We start from the raw sequence: 25,902 nt of genomic DNA on the forward strand, positions 1-25,902 counted from the left end.
CAAACTACAATTTAGTAATAATTAGACATATGTGTAGTTATATATTTATCTTTCAGATATATATAACTCTATACATTAAAATACGGAATTTGCCTTTTTTTTCCCCAATCACTCCTGCAGTACTTATCAAAATTGAGTATATCCAATGGAGCAACACATTTAATAGGAGTGAGAGTTCTAAAGATCAGTGGCAAAGGTAAAAATTGTGTATACATGACACTACTCTTGACAATCCTTTAAATCGGTCATGAAGGATAATGTGGAAGTATATCTTCTATGCACAAATATAACAGCTAGGTTTTCTTCCAGCACTGGGACAGATCACTGTTGCTTTGGATAAGAACCAGATAAAGCAGTTGGCTGGTATTCAGGAACCAGGCAGCACAAAAAGTATTTACCTCCAAACACGGGGGTCACAACTGGAGCATGAGAAGCCACAGAACAGGGCCCAAGCTGTCTATGAAGTGAAAGGGCAACTGAAATCACATGCACTATTTTATATTTGTAGATCTTTTAGATCAAACAGGTATAGTCGAACCTGCTTAACTTAAGCTTGGCATGGCTCAGAGGTGATATTCAAAATATTTAGCAACCTGGGCCCATGAACACTGATCTGGGTAGTGGAAAAGGTTCTGAAAGACCCTGATGGGCCAGATATTAACACTTTAGTTGCTGAATTGTGAAGCGGTCCAGAGGTCCTGAGGGAGTGACCTAGGCGGCCAAAGTAGCAGGTCAAGGGGAACTTAGGAGACCCAAGCAGCAGTTATTTACCAGATGGCACAGAATTACTTCACTCTTCTTACAGCTGGTACAGATGAACCAGTACAACACAGTGGAATATCAGCCCTGCTGTAACTCATGCTATCCTAGACACACACACACACACACACACACACACACATACACACACACCCCTCAGTGAAGTCCAACAAAGGGAAACTGTCTTTGCAATAATCCCAAATCACAACAAAACAATCCCACACCACACACAATAAATCAAGTTTAACAACATATCATTGAACAACAACAAAAAAGAAAATCAACCCGCTAAAAATCATAAAGCAGTATTCTAAATAATCATTAATTCTCAAAAAAAAATAACTAAAAAGCACATGATTTGTTAAGAACCCTACCTTCAAAACTGCTACAATGAGTCCAAAACTACTTTTGGAGACAAATTTATAGCTTTAAATACTTTTCTTGTTAATGAGTATTTAAAAAACCAAGAAATGTACTCAGGAAACGTTTGTGAAAGAACTAACAAGACTTAAGAAAGTCAGGGAGAAAGAAAAAATAGAGCTAAATAAGAATATTAATAAACTTAAAAATAGAAAAATGAGAATTCTGAGAGCTGGTCCTTGGTGTGGGTAAAATCTATAACAGCAAGCCTCTAAAATCTATTTAGAAACTAAAACTGAGAGTAAAACAAGAAGTAAAATAGCTCTTGTGGAAAAGATGGTTTAAATCATAAGAAAATCTCATGTATAATTCTCAGCTAATAAATTTGAAAAAAATATATATAATGATTAGGAAATATAAATCCTTAAACTCAAAATTATGAAGCCTGAATTATCTCATCAAAAATTCACAGGGCCAGCTGGTTTTGCTGATGAGTTTATGTAATACAAAAAAATTTTTTTAATAGAAAGCTACCAATTCTTTTAAGCTAGTAAAATCCTATTACCTAACATAAAATAAGTAGCTGAGAAAAGAAAACTACTCCTTATCTCACTTGTGAAAAGGCAAAAAATCCCAAATAAAATATTAGCAGATCAGTTCAGCAGTTTATTAAATGAATCTTCTATAGATACTGTGGGTTTATCCTCAGAAGGCAAGAATGGTTTAGTGTATCACAATTGCCTTAGGATATCACTTATTACTTAGCAGCCCAAGGTGAAATGTATAGGACTTATATGAAAATATCTATGAAATTTTACCAAGGACAAAAAAGATTTAAAGACATGGAGAGATGTTCTGTATCCTTCAGTGGAAAAGCACAATCTTGGAAAGTTGATAATTCTTCCTAAATTAATTTATAAATTTAACATAAACCCAATGAGTGACACAAAGGGAAAGAGAAGCAGAAAAGATAAAGGCCAAGCAGTATGATGGGCAGCTGAAGGACTTTAATAAATAGGCTAGTGTGATATTCGTGGTGGAGTTGTTTGGATTGCCACAGTGCAAACCTCATCTTTTTCTCAACTCAGGAGTTAAGTGCGTTATACTCACAACGCCTTATCTGTCTGCATGTCTCTGTGTTTGTGATTGAGTCTGTCTGCACCTGTGTGTCTGCATGCAGAAAAAAATGTTGCCTTTTTTTTTTTTTTTTTCCTCGGTATGGGGGCCTCTCACCGTTGTGGCCTCTCCCGCTGCGGAGTACAGGCTCCGGACACGCAGGCCCAACGGCCATGGCCCACGGGCCCAGCCGCTCCGCGGCACGTGGGATCCTCCCAGACCGGGGCACGAACCCGCGTCCCCTGCATCGGCAGGCGGGCTCCCAACCACTGCGCCACCAGGGAAGCCCCCCATTTTTATTTTTAATTGAAGTAAAAGGCTGAGCTACATGTCGAGGCTGATACCAAGTTCAACAGAGACCACACGTGTAGAAGTGAGCAAGGGAGTGCATGCGTTTACTTAAATCAAAACTGAAGCCAGAGCTCAGTGTAGGAGGTAACCACGGGAATGTAAGTGCACTGGGAATTCCAGGGGAAACCTGGAGGAGGGCATTTGAATTCCCCAGGGAGAGATATAAAATTCAATCTTATCTAGAAAATGTTAAGGGTGGCTATCTCTGGATGGTGGTATATTGTATACACGAAGTTAAAAGATAAACATTTAAAAAATTGAATTCTTTGAAAGGAAAGCAAATGACTTGTGCTCTACACACTAAGCCTTGGATTTACAGTACTGTCTTTCATCATACTGAGGTGTCAAAACTGCCTTCTGTGTGTCCATGTGCCCTGCACAGGGTTATATTTATCTCAGAACAGATCACATTGCAGTCCTGGAGTGCCGGGAAGCTTAGCATGGCTGAGCAGCAGAGAGATGCAGCGTGTGGTCAGAGGCTAGGGAATCAATCACCTTGGGTGTGAACCCCAGATCTGCCACATATTACTTGTATAATACAGGACCATATACAAATTCCGTAGCCTTCTGTGCCTCAGGTTGGTCATCTGTAAAATGGAGGTGATGATACTTACCTCTAAGCACTTCACTGAGGATTAATAAATGTATAGCTCTACACACTATGAAAAAATCTTTTCTAAATTTTATGAATGATGTGTGTGGCAAATAGTGGAACAGTCAATAAACAGTGATGATAATGATGATGATTTATGATTCTCTAAAGTTGTGGGACTAATGAAGAGAAAATGGGGTTTGCTCCTCTGCAAAGTAGTCACAACTGTATCCTCCTGAGGTGTGATCCTGCCTGCAGAGCTAATCACAGGGAAAAGCTAACATTTTGGGTATTATTTTCCTCTTATATCCAAAGGAAATGAGGTCCCGAGAGTGAGCTAATGAATACTACCCAGCACAATAATGGTGGAGTAGGACAAGGATTCTTTTTAAAATTTATTTCACATCCTTTTTTCCATGTAGTAACACACCAGAGAAGCAACACAAACATGGGCAAGAAATGAGCTCAGTTAACCTGATTGGTCTCTGGACGCTGGGAACTACATTCCATCCAAGTCCTGGCATTCTGGGCTGCACTGCTAAAGCTTCCATCCTCTTAACTTGTTAGCTCTTCAAATGGACTTGACTTCTAGTAGAGGCCATAAAATTTTAATCTGTGTTTTTTTTAATGACGAAATCTGACTCCATCTAAAAATGACACACATTTATAGTCTAAAGTCATCAGTGGGAAACAAGATTTACCATGTGTTCTACAAACTGAAGTCCCAAATCCCTGGATTCAGAATTTTAAAATGTGACTAATCTGCTAAAGTCCTAGGTTTCAAATAGAATTTTTGATTCTCCTAATTTTGGCTCCTAGAAGAGTCAAAAATTGGATTAAACTGACTTTAGTTCTTAGACGGTAGAATGTACAATGTATTCAAAGGAAGCCAGAATGTTTGCTCTATTGTGTGTACTTGAAATTAAAACTTGATTGCTGAGGCTAGTGTGACTAATTTCAAAATTTTATCATTTGAAAGGGAGGAACACTCCAATGGTCAACTTAAAAAGAAACAACCACACATTCAATAGTCTCCCCCAAGCGTCTTCAGGTTTTTCTTTTCTTTTCTTTTGGCCCTGCCACAAGGCTTGCGGGATCTTAGTACTCTGACCAGAGATTGAACTCGGACCCCCTGCAGTGGAAGCGCCCTAACCACTGGACCTCCAAGGAATTCCCAAACTTCAGGTTTATAGGCAGTAAATCTCACAGAGTAAATGAGACGATGCTAACTCTCTAATTCAAGTATACATAATATTAATATCTATGCAATAACAGTTCATCCACCCAAAACTCTGCTCTCTAGCAAACAAACTTCAACATAACTGACAAAAAATCAATGTTATAAAGTTCATGACTTAAGATGCATCCCTTTCACTCCTAGAAGAGTCTCAAACCTCCAGTCAACACCTTACCAGCCTTTACACAGGCATGATTATCCTGTTTCCAGTCTACAACAAATAGAAGAAACAAACTAGCTTGCCACAGCTCATACTTCAGTTTCAAAAACTGTACTTTGAGCCACTACTGATTTAGCCAATAATTCCTCATACAGGATACCGGTCTATCACTCCCAGCTCTGGGCTGTTTTGCCAGAGCAAATCCTACAACTTATGCCAGCAGTTCCCTAAAGTGCTTTTGTTTAAGCAAAGACATACTTTTAACGAATGTCACATCATAGAGAAGATAATATGTGAACTAAATAGAGTAGAGTTACTCTGGGTGAAGTTGGGGCAAAGTAAAGGCATAGGGCCCAGAGACGGACAGGCATAGTCCGCACCCTCACCAGCTATGGCAGCCGCATGGCACCTCCTTGGAACACCCAGAGCTCTATAATACAAGTGTGAAAGCCACTGGCCTACAGTCTAGTGGGAGATTTGTAGAAAATCAGACATACTCAGGTAATTAGTTTTGATATAAATACCAAAGAGCAGCAATAAGCTGAGAACACTGGCTCTTGGGTTTGGACATGTCACATGGCCACTAAAATTACAAAGGAAGCCATGGTGGAAGATTGTGGAGAGCAGTGGTGGGCTGCATCCCTCAGCTTACTCAATCTCAGTTGACTGTGGCTCCCAAGGTTGATAAGGAAGATGGTGACGGGAGAGCTAAAGACAGAGCCAGAAGTCACACTACGTTGAAAGATGCCCTTTGATACCAGGCATTCTTGGACATTCCCAACTATTTCATGACCCTAAAAACAAGCCATGAGTCTTTTCTCTATTAACAAATAATAGCTTTTCTTTACTAACAAAGAGTGTGTGTATGACACTCAAATCCCATTTCTGATACTTAAACCCTCATCCCTCACACTTCCCTGAATCCTCACTCCATCTCTCAGGGTTAAGTCAAGTAATGAGAAGAGGTCCAGGGATAAGAGGAAAGTATTTGTTTCAGACATTACTTGATTGTAATGTGGCAGCATCAGAAGACTTGGATTAGCTCTGTGACTTCACTTTCCATGGGGTCCCTTCTGGCTTATGGTCAATGATCCCATGGTTGAGACCTTTATTTTTCTTTCACTTCCCATGACAAAGGGACCTTGCACAACTGGGTTTATGTTTAAAGATGATAATTAACAGATGTTAAACCAAACAATCAAATCTGTCTCCCTGTCTCTCTCTGTGTATATATACAAACACACATACATACATATATATATATATACAGAGAGAGAGAGAGAGATATGATATATATATCATTAAGAAGTGTGTCGAGTTAACTATAGTGGCTGTATTTTTAAAATGTTTTTCTGTGTACCCAAATTTTTCTACATGAACATGAATTATTTTTGTGATCAGAAAAATATGCATCTTTAAGGAAGCTAAAGCAAATGTCATAATTTGGAATAACTACCCAGAGTTTTAATCTGTATAGTAGTTTTTATTCCCAAACTTTAAAAATCAACTGAATACTGTGAAAGAAACATTTCTCATTGTCTTTCCTGGCCTTATTTCAATAAGCCATCTACATGTCCCAATAAAAATGTCCAAGGAAGAGATTGTTTCTGGAATCCCTTTTCTGTAATTAACATCTTTACAGTCATAAACATTTTATGACTCAAAATAGATTGCAGTCCTGATAAATATGGGTCCTTTAATATTTATTTTTATCCTGTTAGGTGATAACAACTTAATAATAAAAATCAACAGAATATCTCTAAAACCACAAAAATAATATATTTAATGGTCCTTTAGACCATTCAGAATATAAATTACTTTAAAATATATCTCCTTATTATGAAATCCTTCTTAAAACACCAGATCAGGCCTATCCAAACATAGTGAGAAAGGAGAAATAGTTAGAAAGGAACATTGTTACTCTTGTTAACATTTTGATATATATCCTTTCTTTTTTTCCCAGAACATATATAAAGAGAAATTGCAGAAACCAACATATATAATTTTTTTGTATGGTAAAAACCAAATACAATTTCTTATCTTGAATTTTTACTTAATCCTATGATAATATTTTAGATCTTATTACAACATTTTGCTTTACAGTGCCACATTTCTATCTAAAAAGCTACAGTGTATGAGAGTGAACATTTAACTAACCCCAGCCATGCATTATTAAGTATTCTCTTTTGTTTTTTAAACTTTGCTAAGTTGATATACACAAATAGTATCTTACTTTGATTTTATTTTAATTTACAGGGTGAACTTTTTCACGTGCTTATTAGCCATTTGCATTTCCTCCTTTTGTGAATTATTTGTTCTTCTCTTTATTCTATTGATGTTTTGATATTTTTCTATCAATTCCAATAAGCTTCTTTTATGGAAATATTTTAATCTCTTATACACCATATTTGTTGCAAGTATTTTTCTTTTGTTCTTTGCCTTTTAATTTTGCTTATTGTTGGATTAACAGTTTACATATTTATGAAGCTATATGTATTGATTTCTATTTTTGTGGTTTCTTCCATTGTTTTTAAACTTAAAAAGGCCTTTCCCATATGAAAAGTCAATAAATATTCACTTCCATCTTCTTTTGATGGCTTGATTTTTTTTACATTTACTCTTTAATCCATTTGGAATTTGGTATATGGTAACAGATGGGTTTTTTAAACAATTCTTTTTTTCCAAACAGAAAACTAATTTTCTGAGAGCTATTATTCCTTTCCCCACTGATTTGTGTCCTTTATAGGATGTTAAAATTTTATATAGGCTTCCCTGGTGGTGCAGTGGTTAAGAATCCACCTGCCATGCAGGGGATACGGGTTCGAGCCCTGGTCCAGGAAGATCCCACATGCCGCAGAGCAACTAAGCCCGCGAGCCACAACTACTGAGCCTGTGCTCTAGCGCCTGAGAGCCACAACTACTGAAGCCCGCGTGCCTAGAGCCCATGCTCCACAACAAGAGAAGTCACCACAGTGAGAAGCCTGGGCACCAAAACCAAAAGTAGCCCCTGCTCACCGCAACTAGAGAAAGCCTGCGTGCAGCAACGAAGACCCAACGCAGCCAAAAATAAACAAATAAAAATAAATAAATTTATTTAAAAAAATTTATATAAACTCAGATTTGGTTCTGGCCTATCCAGTCTGTTGATGTGTGTGCTTATACCCTTGGACTGTACCCCACTGTTATTACACTATTATACTCTGCCTTAAGATCTAGTGGAGCTATTCCCAAGACATTATTCTCTTTTTTTCCCCAGAACTTTCTCAACTATTCCTCCTGTTCATTCTTCATGATAAAATTCATAATTATTTTGTTAAGTTTTGAAAACAATCTTTTTTTTTAAATGTTATCTTATATTTATTGTATGTATCATTTACAGGCATCTTCACAAATAGTTCCATTTGGCCCTCAAACTCAGGGTAGACCAGTATATGCTAATCCCATTTTTAAAAAAAAAATTTATTGGAGTATAGTTGATTTAAAATGTTGTGTTAGTTTCTGCTGTACAGCAAAGTGAATCAGTTATACATATACATATATCCACTTTTTTGTAGGTTCTAGAAAACAATATCTTTTGATGAGAATTATTAGGAAGAAATGTTTAGAACTTAATGTGATGAACACTACAAAACCTTGCTGTGAAATATATAAGAAAACTACAGTAATTAACATTACATATCAGTTTTGTGGAAGAAAACATGACAAAAATGTATCTTTTCCCCCCAAAGCATCAGATTAGCAGAAATCTATTAATTTATTGAATATCTACTGTGGCTACAACCTGGACTAGGCTCTTTAAAAACTGCAGAAACCATGAATCATACATCCACAACAAGAAAATCCTTATTCTGTCAGGAATGACTGGCAGAGGCAGTGTTAGGGAGTGGTAACTCATCTGGGACCTCGTACTTCTTTATTGCTTGTGCCAAAATATGGAGGAAATATTTTACTGGATGAATACATGGATAATCCCCTTGGAGTAGGGAATGGAGGGTAGTAAAAACTCCCAAAAGCCAGGCTTGAGTAACAATACAGGGCCTCTGCTAAGATTCCAGAGGAGAAGGGTCCCGGTCAGCTAGCTGGCTGTTGTTTTGCAGTGGTGTATGCAAATGGCAGTGAAAGTGGAATTGCCTGGAAGAGTAGAGGCAGAGGAAGGCAGGGAAGAGAAACAAGGAGGCTGGGAGCTGGAGGGGAATTTAGCCGGAGGACCAGAGTCATCTACTCGTGAATTTATTATTCTGCACACTAGACAACACAAATCATCTTCTTTGACCCACCAAAAGCTCTTTGTTACTTGCTGATCGACAAAGTTGGATCGTTTCAGGACCTTGTTTGGTGTCTCAGAGTACTGAGTCTTGCTTCTAAAAGGATGTGGGTGAGAAAAGGCTTGAGGCCATCCAGTCAAATCTGGGCTACACAGTACAGTGCTGGAGGGGCAGAAATCCTGCACCCATGAGCCCGTCTGGCTGAGCTGGCTGCACCCAGCCACATGGTTCCATCCCATCACGCCTCCACCTCTACTGCCTGCTGTCAGAATCACCCTCCTGCATTTGAAAGTCTGATTCCAGTCAGAGGACCCTGATTGCCCAAGACTGAATCTGTGCTTGCTTTCTCTCCTGTGCTTCCCCTGTACTTCCATGGAAATGTTATTGCAGTTTGAGCCGTTTAGGCATTTGTATCAACCGTGGATCCTCATCATTTGTTGATTCCATACTGTGAATTTGCCTATAATTTATTTACAACCTCAAAATCCATACTCTCTGTGCCTTCCCAGTCACTTGAACACATGTGCAGAGCAGGGAAAACCCTGAGTCCTCAGATGCATCTGTTCCAGACTGAGGTGAAACAATGCATCGCTCTACTGGGCTCTCATACTGTAAACCAGTGTCCTTTGGATGGTATATTTGGTGCCACTTTTTCACATTTTTGTGCTTTTTTTGGCAAAAGAAACAAACACAAAACTGGGTTATGTATTGATCAGGTGACAAAAATGTTGCAACTAGTAGAAATCTAACCCAGTTTTGGTGGTTTACAGAATACTACTACGAATAACAAGAATCTACTATATGTCTATCTGCAACTCACATCCCAACAGGAACCTCCGTAGCAGCACGGACTTTATATTTGCTGACCTAGGGCTGGGCAAAGAGTAGGAGCTCAAAAGATATTAAAGACTAGAATGGGTTAGGAAGAAATGAGATAGGTTGAAATGGGATGGAATGGAACATAGTAACGTTTATACAGCATCTTGGAGACAGGATGCTCCTAGGAGCAATAGCTAGTGGCATAGGGATACAGAAGAAATAACGATAGCTAATATTCATTGAGCGTTTTTTATGAACCTTCACTTGGCTAAGCATTTGACCTACATGTATTATGTAATCTTCACAACTTTTTAGTGCGGTAACATTATTATCCCCCTTCCACAGGAAGGTGAAAATGACTTGCCTGAGGTCACATAGCTATCACATTGCTGAATGGGGCTCCAGCCCAGATTCATCTGCCCCCAGAGTCGGTGCTCATAACACCACCTGGTCAAGATGAAAGAGGGGCTTGGTGAGGGTTGTAAACCATGAGTTCCATCAGATAGTGACCTCTAGGAGAGGAAGAGGGCCTCTAGCAGAAGTTAGCCTGAGTCACTGGCTCTCCCAGCCTTCCTGAGAAGACAGTGATGCAATTAACGGTGATTTTTTTCCTCCAGCTGGCAAAAACACTGTTTTTTGTTTGATTCCAGAAGCAGCTGGCAGAATTCATGTATTACTCACGATGGAATTACACTCTGCTGATGGTTTATGTACTCTAGAGTCAGGCAGTGGTCAGGGCTGTGTCTAGGACTGTTGTGAGATTACTACAGGCCTCTGAATATGGCTGAGCTTCTGCAGCTGTTGTGTGTTTCTGGCTCCAGTTCCACACCTCTTGGCAGATGGTCTGTGTGAAAAGGTCTGCTGACTCTGGGTGTGAGATACACAGGGTGAAGGGGGCTGGGAGAACCAAGCAGCACAAAACCAGCCCATGCTGCCGTTTAAGCACTTGTAAGCAAAAGAAAGGAATTTAGAGATGAGTGATTTGGAGGACCTTCAGAAGGTCACTCCTTTGAGCCCTTCTGCTAGTGGAGAATGGCTGATGCTGAGCCAGTTTATCAAGTCAACCCTAACCCTTCCATGGCTACTCCGGTGGCAAACACCCCAAATATCCTCCATCACCCATGGATGGTGATGGGTGGATGGATAAAATTAGTAACAATCTTAATATTTACCTAATGTTTAAGTATTGTTCTAAATGGTTTACATGAACTAATTCATTTAATCCCCACCACCACCCCACCACCCCCGCCAAAAAAATCCCAAGAGGTAAGTGCTATTATGATGCTTATTTTACAGGTTAAGTCAAGTAACTTGCACCACAGCACAAAGCTAGTAGCGGCTATAGTAGATCGAATTGTTGGCCCCAACTCTTCAGCCCTCTTTGTATTGAACCCTTGCTTTGGCCTCATCATGGGCAGAGTGTAGTTCCTGAACCTTGACTTTGGGAATGACAGTGTGTTGGTTCACAGCCTAGGCCTTAAGAAGACTCACTTGCTGTTTTGTTTCTAATGGTGATGTGTTTCTAACATCACCATTAGAACAACATCCCCTGGGCTGATCCTAGAAGGATGAGATACATGTGAGCAGAGTCACCCAGACAACCCACACACGTGCAGCAAGAAGCAGAGCTGCACCAGCTGCTGCAATCTGAAGCAGAACCTCAGAGCTGTGCTCAACACAGATGAGGCGAGCCGCGAATCACAAAAAGACTTATGAGGGATAATAAATGTTGGTTGAGCCACTGGGTTCTGGGAGTAGTTTGTTACACAGCAATAGCTAACCAATTCAATGATAAAACTGGAATGCAAGCCCAGGCAGTCTGATCAGACAGTACATGCATTAAGCTCTAATTTATATTGCCTTCCACACTCTCTGTTAAAGTGAAGAGACAGCCTCTAATGAGCTGAGTGAGCTTGAGCAAAGTGCTGAACTCCCTGGGCCTCAGTGTCGGCATCTATAAAATGAGCAGGTTGAATCAAACCAGCATTTCTTAAGGTATCAAACATTAGCTCCACATGATACTCAAAAAAAGGGGGGGGGGATTCAGTGATTCTCCTGGAATTAGTATTATGCGAAGACAATTCAGTAACACTGGACTAGATCATCTTTTGAGTCTTTGAGCATTCTAATATACCTCATTCCAGGTAACAGTGTGTGGCACCTCCATGTACCTCCATTACCATGTATTTGTGAAATTAAAATAATTATCTAATTCAGGCAACTTGGGGACAACATCCATGGGAAGGAGAGAATGTCGGTGATGGAAGAGGTTTTTCTCTACTTCCTTCAAACCTCAGCATATTTTCCTAGCACCTTGAACCAACAATGGCAGAGAAGACCTCACCCCTTCTCCTACCAAATCACCCTAGAATCAGGCTTACAGAAAAGCACATGGAAACAGGAAGCTGCCGTGACATGGGACATCTCTCAGAAAGGAATCTATGCTTACTTACTCCACTTTCTCACCTCGTCCTTACTCTTCAACCCAAGCCCTGCCACCCACTGAAAATGCCTTGCAACAATAATTGTCAAATTCTCTAGTCTCTCTCCTTACGCTGGCTCCTGCCTCTGTAAATTTTTACGTAGTTGAAACTCCCTCCTCCTTTGGCTTATCTCTTTGAATGCCTTCAGTTTCCTCTTCCTCCACCCACATCACCCCTTGACAGAGGTGTTCCCAGAACCACCCTCTCTCCTCTTCTTGGGCAATGCCATTCCCTCACACAGCTTCATCCTATATCCTGACAACTCCCATAACTGACTCTGGCCCTGCCCACTCAGCCAACCTCAAACCAAGTTACCTTCTTCCCAGCCCACCTCCCTAGCTTTATTCCCTGTACCCTAGAGGGTAGCCACATAGAACCACTGCACAAACATTTCTTAAACTTTTTATTCCTCATTTTCCATGCTTTTTCCTCTGCCCAGAATAACTTTCCTCCTCACTTCCACTCCTGCTTTTCCACAAAGTGTAATTCTGCTCATCCTTCTCAAATGTCACCCTCTTAGTGAGACCCCTGTTCTCTTCCAGAATGACTCCCTCCAGCCTCGATGCTTCCAACATGCACTCTCTGCCTCTAACAAAGCAGAGCTTCTCACCCACCAGACTAAAAGGCACCTGAAGTCAGAGCCCTCTCTTAATCATGCTTGTAACTCTAATGCCCAGCAGATTCCCAGAACACAGAAAGAGCTCAGTAAATGTTAGCTTGAATGAATGCATATAACTGACCTATCCATTCCTCTACTTTGGGCATTGCCTACTATTTTGCTGGCTGACTACTGGGCCTTTTTTGAGGAACACTCAGTATGCCCAACATGTAAACTAGGTCTTGTCTGTAATTTATTAATAAATGTCCACTTTCCAGGTTTCCTGAGAGGAGCAATACTAGAGTCCAAGACAGTCTTTTGAGACAGGTTGATCACCAAGAGACTCTCTTCCACTTAGTCCATGTCACTAGGATAGTATTAATTATGTGCCCAAATTACTTTTCTATTTTTTATTTGAACACACACACACAAAACAGAGTTCTAAAAAGGACTGGCTCTCTCATTCAGTTAGAGCGGTGTCCCTTAAACTGCACTGATGAATACATCATTTTCATGATTCTTGCTGAGTCTACAGGAGACTTGTACAATTATTCTATTAACCATTCTCTTTAAATTAACTCATCTATTTTTTTCCTTAGCCTCAAATAATGCCAAAATACTCATTAAATTACATGATTGATATGATACATACACACATACATCTATATATACAAATAATTTTTATAATTAAAAATGTTCTTCCAAGCACCACATTAAATCATCTGTCAGGCCAGCAATAGTATATGTAGCACACTTAGGAAAGCACTAGGTCAGAACATTTAATCCAATGCAAAACTATTTATTAAAACATTTCTCTTACTGATATGTAAAACACAGACCATAGCTTAGTGGGCAAACCATCAAGTAAACTGTAAATTGTAATTTAATATTCTAAGTACTATGGCAGAGACAAGCACAAGGGTGCCTGTATCCAATACCTCTTGGGCACCAATGCAAATGTTCCCCATTCCAGGTCTTGCTTCAGCTACTTCTGCAGCCACAGCTGAGCAGACCTCCACAAGCTTTGAACAGGTGTAATATCAAAGTAGCTCACACAGAGCCCATGGGAGGATATCTCACTTCCTCCCTTGGGACTTTCTCTGGCACAACAGCATAGGACCCCAGCAGTAGCTTATCAGCTTCTTGCATCTATATGACCCTTGAATAAAGGGGAGGAGAGCAATGGATGAATGTCCTTGAGTCTCATTTCATAAGGCTCCTCAAAAGGTCTGGAGCACCAGGCATTTGAGGCAGTGGCCAACGTGATAACACATGCTTGTTCACTTCCATTCCACTAGTCCCTTACTCTTGCTCCCTGGGATCACCTTCCAATAATCTACCTACACATATGCCTTTGCCTCAGACCATGGGTTTTTTGTTTGTTTGTTTGTTTGTTTTGGTGGAATTCAGGCTAAGGCAGGGACCTAATCCATGCAAGAAGGTTAGGGAAGACTTCTTAGAAGAAATGACACTTGATATAAATCTCAAAGCATGAATAAGTCAGGTGAAGAAAAGAAAGTGAAGAGGATATTCTGGACAGAAGGGACAGTGTACACAAAGGCCTGGATGCTTGACGGTGTAGTTTTAGAAACTGAAAAGATCCTGGAATGACTGGAACACACCTCCAGTGTAGCCTGAGGGACTAAGAATCACAAGAGCCTGGTGAGGTAGGCAAGACTGGCTCCTGAAAAGTTGCTGACCACAACCAACTACCACTGCCACCCTGCTCTTTGCTTCTGGAGTGGTAGCAATGAATAGCAAAATAGGTGGGTATTTAAATCAACTCTGGTAGATTAGAAAGTGCTTTCCAGATTCAAGAGGTGCTGGACACAAAGAGGAATTGAGACTAAGAGGAGAAAGAATTAAAGGCAAGATGGTGGTGAAATAGGGGCAGAGCTATGATCACGCACACATGCACATACACACATGCACTCCAGGATGGGTCCAAAAATTCAATAATGGGCTTGGTCTTAAGTGAACCACACTGCACTGGGAATTGACAATGCCACAGAAAATTTTCAAGGACTAGGAGTTAATAGGTTTGGAATAAATGAGGTGGGAACAATCTAGGGCAAAGCATCCTAGAGCCTCTGTTTAGTCAAGACCTGAGAAAACAGGAAATTGGGGGCTGGCAGGAGAAAAGTCGGGAGCACCATCCTGCCAGCTGGTAGGGCCATGGGAAGGAATTCCCTCACCTGCACTCCAGATTTTTAGCATAAACCCAAGAACGCACAGCTCTAAGTTTTTCTCTCTTTGTCCCTGAGACAAAGCCAGGCTTAGGGTACCAATGCTGAGTTATCCCAAGGGAAGCCAGGGAGCTCCATCTGGCATAGAATAGAAGTTGCCTGCCCTCATGGATGGAGATGTGCTTTGAAAAGATTGGCATAAAGTGACATAAGATCCTCCAGCTTTGTTTAGAAGTAAACAATTCAAGAACATCTGATTTTTATTGAGTGCTCATCATGTACCCACACCATACTAAGTAATTTTAAGTAGTATCTTTTAAAATCTTCCCCTAGGGCTTTCCTGGTGGCACAGTGGTTGAGGGTCTGCCTGCTAATGCAGGGGACACGGGTTCGAGCCCTGGTCTGGGAGGATCCCACATGCCGTGGAGCAGCTAGGCCCGTGAGCCACAACTACTAAGCCTGCGCGTCTGGAGCCTGTGCTCCGCAACAAGAGAGGCCGCGATAGTGAGGCCCGCGCACCGCGATGAAGAGTGGACCCCACTCGCCACAACTAGAGAAAGCCCTCGCACAGAAACGAAGACCCAACACAGCAAAAATAAATAAGTTAATGAATAAACTCTTACCCCCAATGTCTTCTTAAAAAAAAAAATCTTCCCCTAAAACTACACAAATAAGTACTGTTATCAGTCTCGTTTTCTGGAAACCAGCCTGAGGTGACCATGAAACACTAGTTGGAGCACAGTGAAGTGTTTGAAAGGGCCCAGGATTTGGGTTCAGGTCATTCTCAGTTTAACTCTTTTTTTTTAAATTAATAAATTAATTAACTTTTTTTGGCTGCGTTGGGTCTTCGTTGCTGTGTGTGGGCTTTCTCTAGTTGCAGCGAGCTAGGGCTACCCTTCGTTGTGGTGCACAGCCTTCTCATTGCGGTGGCTTCTCTTGTTGTGGAGCATGGGCTCTAGGCGCACAGGCTTCAGTAGTTGTGGCTTTCAGGCTCTAGAGCGCAGGCTCAGTAGTTGTGTCACACGGGCTTAGTTGCTCCACGGCATGTGGAATCTTCCCAGACCAGGGCTCGAACCCGTGTCTCCTCCATTGGCAGGTGGATTCTTAACCACTGTGCCACCAGGGAAGCCCTCAATTTAATTCTTGCCGTCATCATTCCTACGGAGATCGTGTGGTCACTGAGGACTATTCATTTTCAAGAGACAGAAAACAACTCAAAATAGCACAAGCAAATAAAGGCAACTGGCTCCCATAACTGGAAGGGGCAGGGATGGGTCTCCGATCTAAAAACATTGGATCCAGGGCTCAGATAATTTCAGAGTGCCTGTCTGGGTTCTGTTCTCTCTGTCTCTGTCATCATTCTCTCCTATCAAAGACTAGCTTCCAGTGCCAAGGGAAGCTGGCAGCTCCAGGTAAACAGTGTCCTCACTGAAGAAAGAGAGCATCTTGCTCATAAATTCCCAGAGAAGAGTCTATGTGGCCCTATTGAGTCATGCACCCTCCATCTGAACCAACTGCTCTCTTCAGATGGACAGTACACTCTGATCAGTGATTGGCAGTCCCATCAATGGAGGGAAAGCATGGTGGCTTTTGAAAAATAGGAATGTTAGGCAGTCCCAAATAATGAATGTCCACAACATTTTAACCTTAGTCAAGTCACAACCTTTGTGAGCCTCAGTTTCACCATCTATTTTTAAAACAAAACAAAACAAATAATAATACCTATTGTGTGAGATTGTTGTGAGATATTAAAAATCATATTAGGACTTCCCTGGCAGTCCAGTGGTCAAGGCTCCATGCTTCCACTGCAGGGGGCACAGTTTCGATCCCTGGTTGGGGAACTAAGATCCCGCACGCTGCGCAGTGCGGCCAAAAATAATAACAAAAATAAAAATAAAATAAAGAAGAAGAATTTTGAAAAATCATATTAAACACTTGGCACATAGCGACATTCAGAAGATGGTAGCCATTTTTGTTATTCCTGGTACTATTATTGTCTTGCGGTTGTTTTTGACACAGGGATCAGAATTCGAAGCCCATCCCAGATTCCCAGATGTCTAAAGCACTCCTGTCCCCAGGGTGGAGTCCCCTTTGGCTCTGGAGCCAGACGCCTTGCACAACCCAGGCCCTGTGTGCCAAGGTTAAGTTGGTTCACCATCTGACGGCCGCCACGGAGCAGCGAGTGCCTTCCCAGCCCCGGCAATGTCAATACTGCCTTCCTGACTCCGCCTATTGTATCTGGAGGAAAGTGGCCGAGCATTGTCTTCCAGCGCTCCCCCCAGGAAGCATGATATCACCCTCTAACAAAAGCGGGAAAGCTGACAGATCTGCTGAGATGGGTGTGACCACCACACACACCTCACTGGTCAAGCCCTGGGCAGGCAGAGCAAACAGCAGCCGCCCACATGCCCCTCAGCTGGCTGCCTAATGGGCTCCTTTTGCTCATCTTTAGGTTTTCTCCCTCTCTTTGTTACGTACGTGCGTGCGTACCATGTTAGACATGGCACCACTAGGCAGTGGGAACGCACTCCCTCTAATCAACAGATGTGTTGAAAAGAGTGAGGACTCTGCCCATCTGGCAGATCCATGTCTCCACACCTGCCCCTGCAGCCTTCGGGAAGAAACACAGGGAGAAGGATGGTCAGAGTCCCGAAGGGACAAAAGGAGGCAGTGGGGGAAGGATGTAGAGGAAAGCAGACAAGGCTCAATCTAAAAAACATTCTGCACGTGTGATACGAGTTGAGGAATAGTCTGGCTAGACCGGTGGGAATTGGGTTATCAGTTTAAAATTCCAGAAATAAGGGAGGCAACTTTAGACATTGCCTTTCTTGAAGGCTGGGAGTGATGCTAGCTGATCTTCTGATATCCTTCCAGCTCTGGCACGGTAATGCTGTCAGTGCAGCTGGCTCTCTGTAAAATAACCCACCTGCAGTCTGGTGCCCCCATGCCAAGCCCAGAGGCTGTCACTCTGCTGTCCTCATCTTACTGTCCCCTTCTTTAAACTTTCTCCTTCCTTAGCTACCACAACACCAATTCTCTGAAATCTCTGGGAAGGAATCTGATTGGGTTTGCCTCCCCTGGCAACTCCCTGACTGCTTCTTCATAGAACCCTTGGCTATCTGCTCTTTCTCTTCCTTTCACATAAATCTTGGTATATAACCCATGTCTTCGCTTACCATAAACAAAGATTTCTACGTTTCAATCCCTTGCCCGACCCTCTTGTTCTAAGCTTCAGACCCAGAGAGCCAAATTTTGCTAAATATCCACCTTTAACATGGAAATTCAAAATCAACATGTACAAAATAATTATTTGCTTCATGCCAGCCTGTCATCAAGCAGCTCCTTCTGCCATGTTTCCCAACACAGAGAATGGCAGCACCGTTACCCAAACCAGAAGCCGGGAGCAATGCTTATTCACCCCACTTCCCACAACCTCCAATATATAACCAATTACCAGTCCCTACAGTTTCACCTCCTAACACTTTCAAACACCTTCTTCATCTAAGCCTCCCTGCCTGGAGTGTTGGGAAGCCAAATGGGTCCAGGCCTAAGTCTCTGCTATGTCAATACATAGTTCACACTATTATCAGAGTGAATTTTCCAAGACATAAATCAGATATGATAGAACAAACACCATACTAAATTTCCATGTGTACAGAAAGAGGTACAAATGACTTAAAATGTCCTATGAGGCCCTTCCTGATCTGAACCCAACCTTAATTCACCACCTCCTCCCTACATTCCAGACTTACTCAACTTCCCTGAGCTTGCCCAGCTATTTCACACCACCTGCTCCTCTGATGGGAAGTTCTTTCTTCTCTTTTCCTTTTTATCTACTTAGTTTTAAAATCATTTGGCTATGAGTAACTCATAACTACACTAGCCATAATTTTTGGCAATATTCATTATTATTTAGGAGTTCTTGCAAAGTGAGGAAAATCTATCCTACAGATTATTTTCAATATAAATTTTATTCATACTAAATTTAGCAATTAATGAAGTTGACATTATATGTTTTTAGCCATTTATGTTTAATTTGGATTTTAAAGTTGCTTTTATTATTGAAGCCAATAAACATTTTTATAGCTCTTGAAAAGCTAGATTTTGATATACCCCTACTACATTATTTATCATAGCATCTTACAATTTATATGCCTATAGTCATCCTTCCTACTAAGATGTGAGTTTAGCAAGGGGAAAAGTAATTCATCCTTTTTTTCATTCCTAGTATCCAGTACAGTACTTGGTGCAAAGTAAGTCCTCAGTATGTCTTCATTGATTGAAATGATAATTAAGTGAGTGAATGAATGAATGAAAGGTGGGCAATAACTCAATAAATGTCTATTGAATAAAAGTATGTGTATCTTTAAAGTAATATTCAACAATCATACAATACCTAATATTATGTAAAATCTTGTTAAACCCACTTTCGTGAGTATATCTTTTATGTTTCACACCTAAGGGAAAAAAGGGATTTTCTTTTGACCTTATTTACACCAAATATTTAACATAAGCCAACCTTTTAAGATATGAGTGAATACTACTTGCAATATATATGAAATTGATTATTATTGTTATCCTTTCAATGTTTAAAAGCCCTTTGTACAACAACAAACAATTTCCCTCTTTTTTTCAGGTCTGCCATGGTATACCAAAAGTTTCTTACTATGGCATATTAAACTCCATGCACTAAAGAGAATAAGAAGTAAATAGTATCTGTTGTCAACAATGTTAGAGGTTAACTGGGCTAATCTATGTGTCTAAAGCTCAAAGGCACAGCCTGTGTGGGAAGGGAACTCAGAATTAGGGGAAGAACACGAGGAAGAGTTGGCCTAGGCAAACTAAGTTGAATTTTGTTTGCAGACTGAACATGGTGGATGTCATTTCCAAATGGATAGAACAGCATGAACAAGAGCCAAGGGGAAAGTATGCATAGATGGTGGAGATGGGCCTGGTTGAAGTAGAAGAGCCATGAGCAGGGATAGGTGAGGGAAAGCACTAGAGAGTAGGCCAAGTGTTCTGGCTTGTCAAGTGGGGAGAGATCAGCACAAAATTTGAGAAACTGGCTTATGATGAAGTCTTTTAGGAGAATGCTTCTATGAGTCGTAAGTGACTCCCCTACACCTGGAAAAGATTAGACTGGTCTTGAATGAGCCCAATGGTCCTCAGAGCAACACTCCTCTTTTGATTACACTAGCTTCACTTACTAAGAGAGTTCTTACTGGCTGAGTACTTTACATGCATTATCACACTTGATGCTTATAACAACTCTGGGAAAAAAGTATTCTCAAATGTAAAAGATGAGAAAACTGTGCTTTAGAACAATCAAATAACTGGCCCATGGTCATCCAATTTGAGCTTAATCCCAGGTGTGTGACTTCACAATCCATACTCTTAATTCCTTCTCCTGCCTTCTTGATGAGATCCACCTCAGCCTCGTAAAGCAGTGTTCAAAAGTGAGTCATAATAGCACAAGTGCATGTGGTTTTTCTTCTCCTAAGGCATGTTAACTGAGTTACAATTCAGCATAAAGTGACCATATCTGGGTCCACATTCAGAAAACAAACTCAGTTTGATTTCAGTGGGCAAAGATCTTGGAGGCTCTTCTGACCTTTATCTACCTGCTAAGTGGTCGGTGAGGAGCCACAGGTAGTGAAATGAAAAGGATTTTCTTTTCACATTCCTAAAGACTATCGTTCACCCAACCCATGCCCGAACCCTCTCCAGTGTGGGAACTCACTCCCCAGGGGGATAGTGATCCAGTTTTTATTCCATCAACAAAGCCAAACTCTGTCTTTTGTGCAACTCCCTCCACCCCTGGATCCTAGACCTGACAAAATACAGTGTCAATCTATGGTGTCTGCTATGTGGAAACCCATGAAAATGCTGCTCCTTCATCTCTTCTCTCCTGACTAAATGTTCCCATATGACAAAGTTTCTAAAGCACTTACCTTCCCATTTGCCTACTATGTTTGCTGTCAAATTTTTCAGTGTCTTCAGTGTTTAATGGATGTGCTTTGAGCAGCAGATTGAAGTGATTACCACCTCTAATTCTGACCTTATATTTCTACTATGCAAACGGTTACAGCTTATGTGTTACCTTTTTAGCAAATAAAGCACGTGTTGGCGCCTATAAATTGGCTCCTTGCAATTCATCAAATTTTGTGTATCACCAAAACTTGGATGTCATTCACTAGAACTCTCAGCAAACCAGGTCTCTCTCACATTGAACATACGTCATCTATTTATTGAATCCAAATGCATAACTTGACATTTATCTATTTTGACATTTATCTATTTATCTTTTGGGTTTGGTTCACCCTTCCAGCCTAGACAAATCTATTTGAATCCTGATTCTGTGCTCTTACCAATAAGCCATCTACAGGGAATAAGCTGGTGACACAATCACACACATATCTTTTTAGGAATAGAGCTCCAGGAGATGAATTGATAATGTCAGAAAAAACTGGACCCCACCCATCTGAATCCCCCAGAGGATATAGTGTAGTCTTCTGAGATGAACTTAGAAGAGTTCTTCCCTCCTGAAGAGATGTCTTAGAAGGACTAGACTCTTGAAGGAAGTTCTCCCAGGGTAAGGCTGAAAGGGAAATGCTGAGAGCTCCCAGCAAAAACAATGTTTAGGAGGGAGCATCTGTGAAGAGAGCAAAACTCCTCCTTCTGAGAATAATTCCCAGGTGTGTCTCTGTTCCCAGCTTCTACGCCTCCACCCTTGATTACTCAGACTTGATAATAGCCTTCTAAGACCAACCCTAATCAGGAGGTTCCATCTGGGACCACTTCCCTGACCTTATAACTGAATTTCCTCTGCCACTCCAGACAAGATATTCACTATCTCTGAACCCAGGTTGTTACTTAAAATGTCAAATGAGACAGGAAAGAGGCATGAAGGCATGCTACGAGATGCTTCCCATTGGATCAGTGTGTGATCACAAAGGACATATTATGATAAAGCAGAAAGAGTGATTAGTTTTATTTTGTTTTTCTCTTTGGGAGAGCAACCTGGTTTGGTGAGAATGGGAGAGTAGGGAAAATCTAGTATGTTTCTTAGAACTTGTTTCTTAGCTGGTATTGGCCATGATCTGCTATTGGGAGGGGAATCTACCAGAATCTAGGTGGATTTGAGGGAAGACTTCTAAAAACTACATACCTCCTCCAACCCTTTTATGGGTTAGCATCTACCACCCAGAGTCACCTTCACTGAGGCAAATGTGATATTTTTTTCAGTTCTATTTGTTCAGAAAAAAGGAATGACGAACAACCCACTAGACTAGAGAGAGAAATCCATAAGTCATGAGCCCCTTGCTCCATTACTGTAGTCTACCAGTGGAGTTTAGTTTGAAGAATGGGATCCTATGCCTGTAGACATAATCATGCCAGGTTCTTGTTGTTGCAATTATCAGGCCTTCAGTATTCATATTCACGGAGGCTTAGATGGAAAATCTAAGTTAGGATTTAGCACAACAGACCTACTCCAGAAACCAACCTTGCCAGTGTTACCCTTCCTTTCAACAAGAGCATGAAACCCCTCTCTTAGGGCTTCACCCTGCTTAAGTTAGTGTTGTGCTTTTGGTTTATACACAGAGTAACTATTTTGCCACATAACTTTTTTGTTTGATTTTATGACATCTTTTCTAAGCCTATATTGCAAAGTGCCATAACATGGTCACTATGGGGAAAAAAGATGAATTAGAACAGAGTGTGTGTGTCTCTGTGTGTGTATATTATTTAACCTAAAAAGTATCTCAGAGCAGCTGTGGACCCCTGGGCTTTGCATGACTATAATCCCTGATGTAGAAGCAGTTCCAGATTTCATGTTACTGATAAATGTCACACAGAAAAAAAGCAAACTGAAAATGGAATTATGATAACTATTTGGCTTAAAGATGCATATTGTTGGAGAAATCAACATTATTTCTACGTGAATATAAAACATTTCTACATAAATATTGAAACTATCTCAGATAATCTTTCATTTTCAGCAGTTTACACATTCTTAGTCTTAAAATATTATTAAATCCTCAATTGATCACTGAAAACAAACTGAAGAGCTATAAACAAACATGGAATTCTGTTATCTTATTGGATTAATTTTTTGACTATTTAATAATATAATATTGCAAACATGAAAAATATAAAATAATTAGCAGATACTTATGTATACTTGGATCAAATTCTACTAATATAATATAGCCCACACCATTAAGTTCAGTAAATTTTCCCAAATTCATTTCCTATATCGATTCTATTTTCATTACAATAATTCAAATGCTTTCAAACTGAAGGGAAGAGATTGATGGCCATTATAGTTGTTATTTGTATTTCGTGATTTGATACCACTTTCATAGGTATCCCATAGGGTGAGTGAACTATAAGCCATGCCGCCATCTAGAGAATCTGAACAACAGACAACCTAAATCTAAAAACATTCAAGCCAACCATTCCTTAAACCCACAATAGGTTTTCTTACTCTCCTGTGCCCAGTGATATGGGTAACTGCCTAAACTTTCATTTCATTGGGCCAATAAAGACTTTACAAATTACTATGTGCCAAATATTTTTTAAATAAAACAAAAATTATATAGCCTTAATCTCCCTGACCCCAACTATAAGATAAAAACCAAAAAGCCTAGCGTTTGACTGCTTTGATTAAAATAGGATACAAATATGAAATCTTTATAGAAAAGCATTTTTGTTCTCATTTAAAAATGACAATCTGTACAATGCCTTAAGTGGGTCCGAATCATTTTCAGCATGAATTTGATTTTTTTTTTAATGACTGAAGATTTTCTTTGAAGCAGGTAAAGCCAGGTTTCTTCTTTTTCTATAGAGTAAGGAAACAATCTAGAATGAGGAACAGTAAAATAATGCACTATGGTAAGCGTGTCTCTTCAAATAAAGTGACCTAATCAGTCCTCACAGAGTCTATGCTAACACAGCGGGCAATAATCCAGAAGAGAAACTCTAGAAAAATCAGCTCATACCACAAGGACTTTCCATGTCAATCCTTACATATATTAAACGGAGACTCATGGAGAAACAGTCCCTGTGCCTCAGCTGCCCCTTGTTAACCAGCACTAAGCATTGGTGAGAGAGCCCAGAATCACTAACTCTGTTAAAAATATTTTTTTAAAGATAATAAAGCCAAACCTTACCAGAAAGGAGCAAGCTGACTCCATAGAGAACTAAGCCGGCTAAAGAATCCATGCTTCCCCAAATCTCTCCATCCAGTTTCCACAGATGTGCATGAGGTCCCAAGGATCCTTTCAAACACCCTGAGGTTTGTGACTTTCCATTCGCATGTCCTACTAGGTCTTGTTTACAAGTCAGAGGCAAGAAGGAACAGCACAGAAGTGGGCTGTAACAGTCTCATTTCTGTCTGAGCACAGGGAGTTTTAAGTTCCTTTTTCCTGTTTCCTTTGTAGATTAGGATGGGAAAAGCTGTATCTTAAAGGCATTTGGTATCAGCAAGGCTGGGGGCACTGTAAGCCCTATCCATCTTGCAATTCATCAAAACACTTATCTTTTGCAGTTGCTTCTGCTGCTGCTTTTGCTGCTGTTGGAGGGATAGAGGAATTTTAGTTGGAAGTGTGGGTCCTGGTCAGCACTTTCAGAAACAATAGGGGTATCCTCTCCTAGGCGGGAAACTGAGAATAACAAGCCCTCCACCTATGTATGGTATGCGCTGATGACTGGCCCTTCTCAGCCCTCTAACAGCTCTCCCGGGTCTACTTGGGAGCCCTGACAGAAGGGGCTTTTGGGTGTGGGGAGCAGTTTTGGCTTTTGTTTTCTTGTTTTAACCCACATGGTTTGAATTGGGAAGAGAAGTTTTCGTGATGAGAGAACACAACCCCTAAAAACAATTAATTTGGGTAATTAACAGTGAGGTCAATGCTCACAGTGGCCACAGAGACCAGAGTCCAAAATTGTTAGCCTGTTTTCTTACACACAGATGGCTTATCTTTTGGCCAAGAGCCCAAAGATATCCATGCTACTGGCCATCGCGTTAATTTTTTATTAACAATTCATCTGAAGATGATCTAATTTCTTAAAGAATTGGCAGAGAAGGGTTTTAGTAATACTAAGAGGGATTTCGTGGTTACTGGCCAACTTACTTTCAGAAGAAAATTGTATCCAAAATTTAAAAAATAATAACCTGTGTAAAAACCAAATACTATAAGTGATTAGATTGGGATAAAAATATTATTCATAAGAGCAGAGAGAGTACACAGGCCAAAAGGAAAATAACCACTGGGGTAACCATACCTACAATGAGATCAGAGACCCTAAATTTATCCAGATGACAATTTCACCAAAATACGAATTCTGACCTTAGCATAGAGAGCTGATACCTCAGTCATCACCTCACCTTCATGCCGGAGGAAAGAGTTGTGTGATCCTTTTTCCTACTCACCACAGGAAAAGGCAGATGCTGCTAGTGTTGCCTGATTTCTGTCCCAGGTTTTATCAATCAGTGATGATCTCAAGAACCAATTGATGTTTCCAGGCAACTGAGGTAGAAAAGCTCAGGCTGTGTTTTCATGCAGACCTGGGTTCAAATACTGGCTCAGCCATGTGTGGTCTGAGACAAGTTACTGAAACTGTGAGTCTCAGTTTCAACAGCTATAAAATGACAATAATCTCTCCATCAAGGGGATTTTTGAGAGGATTAAATGAGGTTTAAAAATCCGTAAAAACGCCTGGCACTGTGTCTAATTCATAGAAGGCTTTCATTAATTGTGTTAACGTATTCACTTCCTTTCGTCTTTCCATTCTGTCTCTGATTTCGGTCCTAAAAGCTTCCTCCAGAATGTCATTCTCTATTCCTATGAGATGGCTTCAAGTTTGGCATCGTAAAGAACCAGACTAGGAGTCAGGGATTCTGGGTTCTAGTTTTAGTTCTGCCATGATCTGCCTGTGAGGCTTTGGACCATTCACTTCCCATCTCTAGGCCATGG

The 25,902-nt window shown here is 40.6% G+C and overlaps 1 protein-coding gene across 6 annotated transcripts in view; it reads right to left on the minus strand.

The window, feature by feature from the left end:
• The window catches only part of TEK (TEK receptor tyrosine kinase), a gene marked incomplete at both ends in the record, with an annotated part of 108,248 nt that extends 84,097 nt beyond the window's left edge, over window positions 1-24,151 (minus strand). For all 6 annotated transcript variants that reach the window (XM_079706187.1, XM_079706186.1, XM_079706185.1 and 3 more), the window contains one exon: window positions 24,100-24,151. In XM_079706187.1, coding sequence (XP_079562313.1) covers window positions 24,100-24,151 — 52 coding nt within the window. The remainder of the gene's footprint in view (window positions 1-24,099) is intronic.
• Window positions 24,152-25,902: the final 1,751 nt, after the last annotated feature.

The sequence above is a fragment of the Hyperoodon ampullatus genome (genome assembly GCF_949752795.1).
Source record: "Hyperoodon ampullatus genome assembly, chromosome: 6".
Classification (NCBI taxonomy): domain Eukaryota; kingdom Metazoa; phylum Chordata; class Mammalia; order Artiodactyla; family Ziphiidae; genus Hyperoodon; species Hyperoodon ampullatus.